Consider the following 10,827-nt stretch of genomic DNA (forward strand, 5'->3'; position numbering starts at 1 on the left):
TACGATTGGCTCCAAAATTAAACAAAACAAGAGAGTTGGACAGGTTAAAACCATAATCAATAAAAGGGCAATAAATTAAGTTGAAGAATGGCTCCTGATAGTTAGGTATTGGGACAAGATATGGGGAATAGATAGGAATTCCATAGAATGTTTCTGGACGCTGAGACCTTGGACTCCATGTCCGGCTCACCCAGCCTCTTAGGCCTGCCCCTGGGCACACGGCTCAACAGCTGGACAAGTAGACAGAGGGAAGACTCAAACCTTGTGGTAGGAAAGTCCTTTTAAAACCTTTGTTTGGAAACATCTTGAAGTTCCCAGTTCTGCCCAACTGATTGACCAGTTGGCATTAATTCAGCAGTGATGTAATCTCACTAGAATGTGATATAAACTCATTAGATTGCACACACACACACACACACCCAATATTTAACCCTTTTGTTGTCTGGGAGAAGTCCTCAGATGAATGTGGGGACCTCATTCATGACATTCCTTTTGTTAAAACCGAGGTCTGATTTTTTGGAAATTGTATTTTGAATATTTTTTGAATTATTTTGTGAATTTCCCCCCAAACCTTCTCTTATCATATTATAACTCCATTACATGTGGTATCTTGATCCACCTTCCTAATGGCACCTCAAACATTCATCTTTATCTAAACTGGAAATCTTTTTTCATTCATAAAAAAATATCATAGTACCTTCTGTTGATTTTTTTTAAAAAATATTTTCCTTAAATTTCTCTTTTATTTGCAAATAGTTGAACCACTCTATCGTCTTATTTTCTTTAGTCAATTCTTCTTTCGATTTTAGCTCTGTTTCCTTGATAATTTGTTTTTGTTAGTTCTTTCTAAGTTAGCCACTTTTGATCTTGTTTCCATCTGCGAAAGATGGATTTATATTTTACAAGAGAAGGCATAAAGATAATTCAACATTGTAACTGATAATGTCTGCACTGTTCTCTATTGTATCATTGGTGGGGGACAAATTCAAAGTAACCACACTGAAAATACTTGAGGATTAATGCTGTTCACAACAAAGTTTTATTACTCATTTGAAGTCAGATATGAGTTCCAGCTGAAAATTGAGTTCTGCTTCTGAGGTTCTCCAGTAAACAACTCAACTAGTCTCTGTGATAATAGCTGGAAATTAGGCTTGAGGGATACTCTGAAATACAATTTCATTTCGAAAGTGGAGGGGCACCCACACCTGGATATGATGGACCATGCTGCTTTAAAAAGAGACCCTTTATTACTGAAGTACATCTGCTGTTAGGAGCATTTCAGGAAGCTAGCTTGCAGAGCTCACTGGTAGTCTGCATAGCTTCAGTCCTATTTACAACTCATATCCACTGTAAACTGAATTCTGAAATTTTTTATCAGGCTGATTGAATCCACCATCTCTACATTTAGGAGATGACAGATGAGATATCTAGAGCTGTCAGTTGAGTTTGGAAGTACCTCTGTTTCATGCATTACCTTTCTTGAAATGGTATTAGCCTTGGTTGAGGTGACAGTGTCAATTCTGTACTTTCCAGCTTGCTTTGTATGATGGCACTTGGCTAATGGTCATGTTGCCACCAAGCCTCCCACTCCAAAGAAAATGTATTAAGCTGTTCATTTTTCCTAACTGTGAATTTGACATTTGACTTAATAAAATGTCTGCCGTTCTCTCATGCAAACAGAAGTTTGAGAATCCCACAACTTTTACTGGATGCAGAATCCACCATGATCTCTCTTAAAGTATTTGTCTGCCTCCTTGAGTCACCTTTCAAGATACTAACTTCTAGACTTGCCTTGTTCTGGCGGCATGATAACCTCTGCATCAATTTGAACTTACGTTTTGCAGATACCTCAGTGCCAGATACCTCAGTGTCTTCCTTAAATGATCCTGACCAGCCAGCTGTTGTATTTGATGTAGCATCTAATCAAGAGGTTCTTTTAGGTGAGTGATGTAACACAAATTTGAAGATATATGTGACAAGTATAGGAAGCCTTTACTGTGACATCATAGATGTAATGAACAGGCAGGCCCAGCTCCATTAGGGCTAGCCTGAAGAAGGAGAGCCCTCCCTGAAGTCCATCTGCCTTGGTCCAGGCCTCAGAGGGAGAGAATAACCACTGGACCTCATTCCCTTTCCCACTACCATTCCCTTCTCCTTTTGTGTCGTGTCTTTTAGATTGTAAGCCTGAGGGCAAGGAACCGTCTAATTAAAAATAATAATTGTAATTCACTCTGATAGCCATTAGGGCTGAAGGGCGGGGTATAAATACCAATAATAATGATGATGATGATATCATTTAGGAACTATAGTGATCATGTCAACCATCTATTCACTTTATGAAGCTAGATCTTATTATATTTTTGCTTTTTGTATTCACTTGAAAATTTTTCATGCTTTCAACCTTTGAGTATTTTTATCCTTAAATAATATAGCTCTCTAGTTTTTGCATTTTTGTGATGTTTTAACATTACCTTACTGCACATCTTGTGAACTGCCCTGGAAACTCCCTGGCTGAAGGGGTGTAAACTCTTTAACTAAGACACAAACATTCAGTATGCTATGGAAATCTGTGCAATTATCTTGCCATCAAGTAAGCAGGTTTTTTGCACATGACTGAAAATGTGATGACATAGTATTTTTATCTGACCTCACCATCTCCTGTGAATGCTAATTATTATTATTTTTTTTTTGGTTTTGTAACAGAATGTGTGAAAAGTGGTAGTTCACACGTGTTTTTCGTCTGTAATGAAGCAGTATCCATATATAAATATCTGAATACCCCTTCCTTTTCTGTTGGCAAAATGGTATTAAAACCATTAAAAGAAAAAGGACAGCAGTATTCCCACACAGACACACTGGTGAGTATGTGAGTTCTTGCATGCAAGCTATTTCCAGCAGGAGGTGGAGAAGTCTGCCATTGGAATTCTGTTCAGGATATTGTGTTTTCTAATCCCTCACCAATATTACCCAGAAAGAAAAGCTGTCTTTTACAGTAACAAAATTATAGGACATCACAATTTCTGTGAATAATCTTTGTTGTTCTAAAGAATGACTAAGATTACTGGAGCTTTTGCTCCTAGGATGGAAGCTGTATGTGATTGTCTTCTTTAACTGCAGAAGTCTTAACCAAACAGAAACTGGCTTTGCAAAATGTTCTTAATGTGAGTGTGTAATGTCTTTCTGTGGGTAAGGTGCTTGTATCAAGTTCAGCTTCTCTGGTAAAGGGATTGAAGCCAGAATTAGACAGTTTAACATGTGAAGTTATCACAGAAATCAACAGCTTTCCCTTATCACATCACTTTTTGCATTTCAAGGTGCTGCTAAATAATACAAGAAAGAGGGAATGAAACACAAGGCTACAGTTTTTGTGTCAGCCTGGTGTCTGCTATCATAATTTTCTAACCTGCGTAGGGTAATAATTGGACTAGCACAATCCTTGGTGGGTGTCGAGATTGACTTCTTAAAAAAAAAAAATTGGTAGCTACACTTCTACCAAATAGTTGAGAGCACAGCGGGTCTGGTGAGAATAAAAATAAAATGTAATGAGTGATATTTAAGAATGCAGAATCTGTGGTTCAGGGGCATTCACTGAAACAAAATATTTGAAGATTTCTGGTCAAATGTATCAACTTTTCTTGACCAGGTATCTTTCATCCCCTGATACCCTATTCTAATATCATATTTCTGTTCTGGTGGTGTGATCACTGATTGGCTCCTGCGTCAACTTGAGTGGGAAACATTAAAACTGTGTTCAGCTTCATGGGAGCAGAATACTTAATTTCAGAGGTCTCCAGAAAGGACTAGAGGAGACATCTGGACATAAGGTTCTATAATATACAATGGGCCCTTCATCTCCACTGGGTTTTGGTTCCAGGACCTCTGATGAATACCAAAATCTGGATTCTCAAGTCACAACTCTGATTCTATGATTCATTATATACAATGGTATAGTAAAATGGCAAAATCAAGGCTTGCCTTTTGGATTTATTTGGGACAGGGGATATTTCAATCCATGGATGTAGAATCTTTGGATATGGAGAGTCTACTGTACAACTAAGTTGTGTCTTATACCAGTAGGCATATTCACTATTGCTCTTCAGGTTTTTGTTTGTTAGTGCATGTGTTTGTCGGGTAAACCTTGTAAATGTTGCAGACCCATTAATATCTTAGGTAAATGAATTAAAAGATTTAAAGGACGTAACTGTCAATATGTTGCCTGTGAAAAAGGCAGTTTATTCCCTTTAAATAATTCTTATTATTTTAATTTCTGAAGGTTTTTCACATTTCTCAAGGCAAACTTCTCTTGAATCTGTATGACCAGTGTTACTGTCTCACTGCCGGAGACTATTTCTTTATTCCACCTGGTGAGTATACCAGTCTCTGTTAAATGAGCATTTTTAAGAGCAGGAATGGCTAAAAAGTAAAGAAAATAAAAGAGAAGTGTGAGCTTCCACAGAAGGGAAGATTTTGTTTATAAGTATTGTTGACATATGTTATGCATAACTGTATGAATAAGAGATACAGCATAAATTCCGCAGGTGCACAAATAGCTCAATGTCTTCTTTCCTTACTGTATTTGGATCTCATACCAAGAATGGAGATGCACATTGTGTCTCTGGAGTGGGAGAAGGTCCTTTTCCCCTGTCCTTTTGCACATCAGCTAGCTGACAGGGAAGAATTGGGGCTTTCACAGAGGAGAGATGAAGGAGCCAGCTGAAAACCATCTAGTCTATTGACAGCAGCCAGTCCAAAGGACCCCAGTTTGTTGTTTACACTTGGCTGTGGTGGACATGTAGATTGCTGTTTTGAGGCTGCTTTTTATATAATTTTTGTATAATTTCGTTATAATATTTTTTTTCTATTTGAATTTGTTCTGCTTTGTAATCAGTTTGTATGAGGTTGCGTTTTGATGTTTGCCTTTCATTGTGATTCACTTTTGGCACAGTCCACTGTAGAAAAGGAAAATATAAATCCAGCTTTAAAAACACAATAACAAGCTTAGTCTTCTATACAGTATGTGATGTAATACTGTAACCACGTTTATACACAACTGTAGGTGTTTGTTGCTATTTGAAGGATTTTTTGGATCTCTAATAACACATCTTATGTTGGCAGCTATTGGAAATGTCATGTTGCTTTGACTTTTATTTAGTTTATAAATTCATAAAATGATCATTTAGTACAAAAAATATCAAGGGCAGATACAGATAATTTATATATGTAAACTCAGTTTGGCTAGAGAGCTCTAATCAGTATATTTGCTATTTTAACTTCTCCTTCTAGTATAGTTTTAAAAATCTGAAATCATAGCAAAACTCAATGAGACATTGACCTGACTGTAATAGCAGGCTGTATGTGTTATACAGTTTGTAGTCAGTTTCTACTGGCAAACCTGAGTTTTGAAACTGTTATAAATTAAGCATAAAAAATATCATGCTAGAACCATATAATACATAAAACATATGAAAGTTAAAAACATGTACATGACAATGAATAATATATTTAAAACCTGCTTCAATAAAAAATTATTTGCCTGCTGGTGAAAGAAAAGCCTAGCCTCCTGTGGAAGGGAGTGCTAGAGAGTGAGAGCAGCCACAAAGAAGGCTCTGTCTCTCTTCTGGACCAAGCAAGCTTGTAATGGTGGTGGGACCAATAGAAAGACTCCCCCTGTAGATCCTAGGACTCTTTCTGGTTGGTATAGGGAGATATGGTCTTTCAGATAGTCTGGATCAAAGGTGTATAGAGCTTTATAGGTCATGACCAGCACTTTGAATTGTACCCAAAAATGAACTGGTAGCCAGACAAGCTTATTTCAACAAAGGAGTTATATTCTCCCTATAACTGGCTCCAGTCAACATTCCAATAGTTGCCAACATAAAATGTATTAGTAAAGATTTTTTAAAAGCCTTCAAAGAGTAAAAGATACCTACAGATGTGTATAAATGTGGTTACAGGGTTACTTCACATATTCTGTAGAAGACTAAGCTTATTGTTTCAAGTTAATTTATGGTTTATAAAATTTCAGCAGATTTTTCCTACCAGTTTGTAAGCATAGAGGATAAAAATGACATTTCCTTTCCTTTAACAAAAGTTTAGATTTTTTAGGAGAAATTAGGTCTGCACCCAGTCTCCCCATGCCCTGCAGTAAATTAAACAAAACACTTTTTATTGAACATGTGAAACATCCTTGTAATCAAGTTGTTGTTTGTTTATTTATTTATTTACATGAATATCTCTTGCAGAATCATAGTCCTCCCGCAGCTATGTATATATTCAGTTGATATTATACCTGTAGAATTGGAAATAGGGTAAGATCTTTTCCAGTCCCATTGGATGGGTTATCCTTTTGCCATATACTTTTAACAAGTCTGAAACTAGTATTCAGTGTAGAGATATTGATAAACACATCTTAGTAGAATTGAAGGAATATTATAAGCCATGCTAATCAAATTAAATGGCTTGTATCCAAGGAACTGTAAGTGGGAGTTCTGTTCATATAATGCACTCTTCCTATTCATCCACCCATTCCCTCTGTGGCTCATTGTGTATGTGGATTAGTCACTACTGATGGTCAGTGAATGTTCCAGAAAGTTACATGAGCTGCTGCAGGGAGCTGCATTTTGTAGGAAACAGTTGATAGAAATCAGAGGTGGCAAAGCTCTTGTCCAGGTCAAAGTGCCTTTTGTTTGCACTTGTCTCTTTGGGTCCAGAAAAAAACAAAGATGCTGGATAGATGGGGCGTATGGGGTGCTGTCGTCACGTGCGAGGGGCAGCGCTTTCAGACGCCCCTCACCCCTCGCACATGACGAGGGTGTAAAAATGGCGGTGCCCGTATGTATCCGCACATCTTGGTGCCCTTGTGATGCCAAGACGTGCGCCATTGCAGCGTCATAAGGGTGCTGCAGAAAGAACCCGCTTTTTGCAGGGGTTTTTTGCTGTGTGAGGGAGCCGCACGGTTTGTCCGCTGCGGCTCCCTCGCGCAGCAAACTAGGGTGGTCTGTATCCCACCAAACTTCCCAGTACCCTTAAGCTCCAGATGGCCTTCCTTCAAAAGTAATTAAGATGGCATCCTGAAAAAGTAGTAAAAGCTTTAGGAAGCATGCCTTGCAGTCAGCTGACTGTAACTAAAAGATGAACCATCTCTTTTCTCAATGTATAAAGCAGAAAAAAGTTGTTCTATAATGCAAACCACCTGTGTTTCATTTTAGGGAATATATACAACATTCGTAATCTCTTGAATCAAGAATGTATCATTCGCTTCACACAGCTAAAAGGAATGAGGTAGGAGAAATTTTGAGTTGGATCCAGTTACAGTTTTATTCTAGGTGTGACTGATTCTAGATCCAACATACCCAAATTATAACTCTTATCTATTGCCTCCCGTTTCCCCCCTTTTCTTGTGTAATGTATAACCATGTAAATGGGGAGACACCCTCCTCCTGCTTATTGTGGAATCTAAAAGTTTAGCAAATAATACTGTGGTATAGGCAGGAATCTGACTCCCTGACTTGCTTTTTTTGCCCTAGTAAAAATGTTATTCATAAATGGAGAGTGCCTGTTGTAAGGGATAAATCAGAGGTGAGCAAAATGTGGTTCTTCATATGATGTTTTAGAGTGCAGTTTCCATCAGCCCTAGCCAGCACAGTCAGTAGCAAGGATTGCCAGAGGCTGTAGTCCAACAATATCTGGGAGACTGTGTTTTGCCCACCCTGGTGTAAATATTTCTAAGCTACAAGGACATGTCTAAGTGGCACAAGGATACACCAGCAGGTGGAGCTGCAAGTCAAATAACTTGAAATAAGCACAATTTTGTGGCAGGATCAAATTAACAAAAGCAGGGATGTTCAGATATAGTGTTAAACTTTTTATACATAACTCCTTTTTTTTTTGCAAATACATTGGGGAATGGACGAACTTCCATTGATGATGGAACTGATAGTTAAGATTTTGAGGATAAATTCCTGAGTGTTTAAGTACACATCCTACTTCAATTAAATTTTTATGCCTTTTTCATTGACAGCTGGGAGGAGTAGCATACAGAGCAATTTGTCTTCCACAAGCTTAGCTTTGACCTTACAAAAACAATGAATAACCCTATTATCAATATACACCAAATTACTTGGAACAGCTGAAATTCACTTAGCAAAAAGAAATGAAAGAGCCCTCATCACCCTTTCATTTGTTGATATTTACCTTTAACTCCAATATGTTTGAAAATTGAGTGTTGATATGAGCTGGATATGACCAGCTGGACTGACATACAGAAGGAAGAAATTCTGGATACTTAATTTGCTTTTCACCTATAAACCTTTCCTTAGCAGTAGGTGTATGGGATGGGAGGGAAAGGACGTCTTTTAATGTAAATAAGCCTTACCATGGCTGCCACATATTATTGCATTTAAGGTGACATATTTGAATATAATCACACTAGAAGCTTAAAATGCTTGCCTAAACAGAAAAATATTTAATGTGCCTCTTGTATAACAAGCATCCAGAAGACAGATGCCAGATTATTCCATAAAAAGGGGCCACCAACACAGAAAGAGTCGGCCTTTGTTTTGACTTGTACTTCCACTGAACTACGGTGGCCCCAATCTATGGTGCACAAGGGACAAGTAGAAAGGCAAGATCCTATTGGTTATTTTGTCAGACTGTTTTTCTCATTTTTGGCCTTCTGCATGACGAGAGATAGATAAGTGAGGAAACTACTGCTTATACTTACACCACTGGCTTAAACAGGCTGATGTGTAAAGCAGTGGCCTTACCACTGAAGCATATGTCTTGTTTGTTTATATGTATATGCACTCTTCCAGACAGTTGAAGTGAGTTGCAAACAGATGGATAGAGAAGGTTGATGCTAAGCCACAAAGTCACACTGTTTTAGTGGATGCATTTAGTTGTTGCAGATAATGTTACATAAAGAAATCTGCATGTGATCTGTTTATATTCTTCCTTTACTGTTCATCAGTTGAATTGGGGCAATACAGTCAGCCCTCCAGATCCACCAATTTTTTATTTACGGATCCATGGCTTGAAAATATATATTTTTTAAATTCCAAAAAGCAAGCCATGATTTTGCGATTTTATATAAGGGACAAAATTTTACTATTCCACTGTATTTAATGGGATCTGACCATCCACAGATTTTGGTTTCCCAGTGAGTCCAGGAAAAGCCCCATCGAGTACCGAGGGGCCATTGTAGTTGTATTGAAAATTAGTTTTATAAAAGATGTGTAATTCTTTGCAAACAACATTTAATAATAACCATTTTTCATTTCAGGTCAGAAAGTTAATAAAAGTTACCTTCATGTCCAAATTTCTTGGGAGACTTCAGAGATCATGATGTTAAAAATTGCAAGGGTTCTCAGGATCTTGTTTCCTTCCTGGATCCCCAGTTATACATTCCCAGATGACAAAATAAATCCAGGCCATTTTTGCGGCGGAATTGTATATTTTGTCTGAAGGTTTGAAATGCACAAGTTCTCTGATTTGTAATAAAAAGTACAGTTACTTAAATGACACAAACTTTTAAAAACAGTTTTGAAACTCTGAAACCAAGGGCACTGCATTCTTTCTAGAAAAATATGGCACTAAGTAGGATAAGTATGCAGAATCTCTCATGCTAACAGCTTCAGTGGCATAAACCAAACCTGCTGCTTCTACTACAACTGAAGCATTGTTTTATACTGGACAAGTGGGAGGAAGTTGTGTTATGCCTTGAAAGCAATTTGCTGCTCTGCTTTCCTGGTGCAGTACTGCTGCAATGCTGGGGATGAAGGCAGGGCTTCTCTAAGGTCTCTCAGATAACCATGCAAATGGATATGGCATGGCCAGAGTGGCAGAAAGGATGAATAACATCTGCGCAGGAATACTTGTGTTTTATCTTTCATTCTGTGCTTAATAGCTTTGTTCAAATGTTAGATATTGTTCTGCTTATGTGGTTTGATTCTTTGTATATGTAAAATTTGAAATTAATAAAAAGTCATTATGTATATATGTATGTATTGCATTTGTATGCTTCATTTCTCCCAGAATGGGACTCAAGGCAGCTCCCAGAGAGAGTCAATTAAAAAACCTTTACAACAAAATGTTAAAATAATTAAGATCACTACATTAAAGAGCATAAAATCATTTAAAAATTACAAAAAAATAAAAAGATAAAACTTTAAAAGCAGGCTTAAACAAAAAGGTTTTAACCTGCCGGTGAAAGGAAAGCAGTGAGGGGCAGCATAACTTCCCATGGAAGGAAGTTGAAAAGGGAAGAAGCAGGCACTGAAAACGCTCTCATGTCCTTTTCAAGCAAGCCTGTGATGGTGACAGGACTGAGAGAAAGCCTTCCCCTTTGGATCTAAGGATTCTGGTAGGTTCATAGGGAGAGATAGGGGCTGAACAATCTGCCCCTTTCAGCGCCAGATCTACATGCCGTGGCCCTGATCTGGCCTTTCTGTGCCATAGAAAGGGCGCCATAGCCACCAGCGCCATGACTTTTCGATGCTCTTTTGGTGCTGTGTCATCTGGATGCAGTCCCAGAGGAGCGCTGTGACACCACCTGCCATCCAGTGGGGCGTGTGGCATTGTGCCAGCCTGGGAACGGAGTCGGGGCATGTGTCATGTGGATGCCACACCCCCACTCTGCTCCAATGCTGGACTATCACTGGTCTGCTGAGGCTGATAGTCTTTCAGATAGTCTGGACCTGAGCTGTATAGAGCTTTATAGGTCATGACCGGCACTTTGATTTGTGACTGGAAGCTGTTTTAAAAAGAGAGATTCTCCCTATAACTGGCCCCAGTCAGCATTTTGGCTGCAGCACTCTGGACCTGCTGAAG

At 38.3% G+C, this 10,827-nt stretch overlaps 1 protein-coding gene across 2 annotated transcripts in view; it reads left to right on the top strand.

The window, feature by feature from the left end:
• CENPC (centromere protein C) overlaps nucleotides 1-9,970 on the top strand; it is a 34,399-nt gene extending 24,429 nt beyond the window's left edge. Inside the window, exons 14-18 of one of the 2 annotated variants that reach the window (XM_089532329.1) lie at nucleotides 1,845-1,940; nucleotides 2,704-2,858; nucleotides 4,274-4,364; nucleotides 7,209-7,281; nucleotides 9,281-9,970. In XM_089532329.1, the coding sequence (XP_089388455.1) occupies nucleotides 1,845-1,940; nucleotides 2,704-2,858; nucleotides 4,274-4,364; nucleotides 7,209-7,281; nucleotides 9,281-9,293 (428 nt within the window). In that variant the 3' untranslated portion in view covers nucleotides 9,294-9,970. The other variant, XM_089532328.1, reaches the window with a different exon arrangement.
• Nucleotides 9,971-10,827: the final 857 nt, after the last annotated feature.

The sequence above is a fragment of the Sceloporus occidentalis genome, unplaced genomic scaffold, assembly GCF_023333645.1.
Source record: "Sceloporus occidentalis isolate IW3139 unplaced genomic scaffold, rSceOcc1.0.p SCAF_7, whole genome shotgun sequence".
Classification (NCBI taxonomy): domain Eukaryota; kingdom Metazoa; phylum Chordata; class Lepidosauria; order Squamata; family Phrynosomatidae; genus Sceloporus; species Sceloporus occidentalis.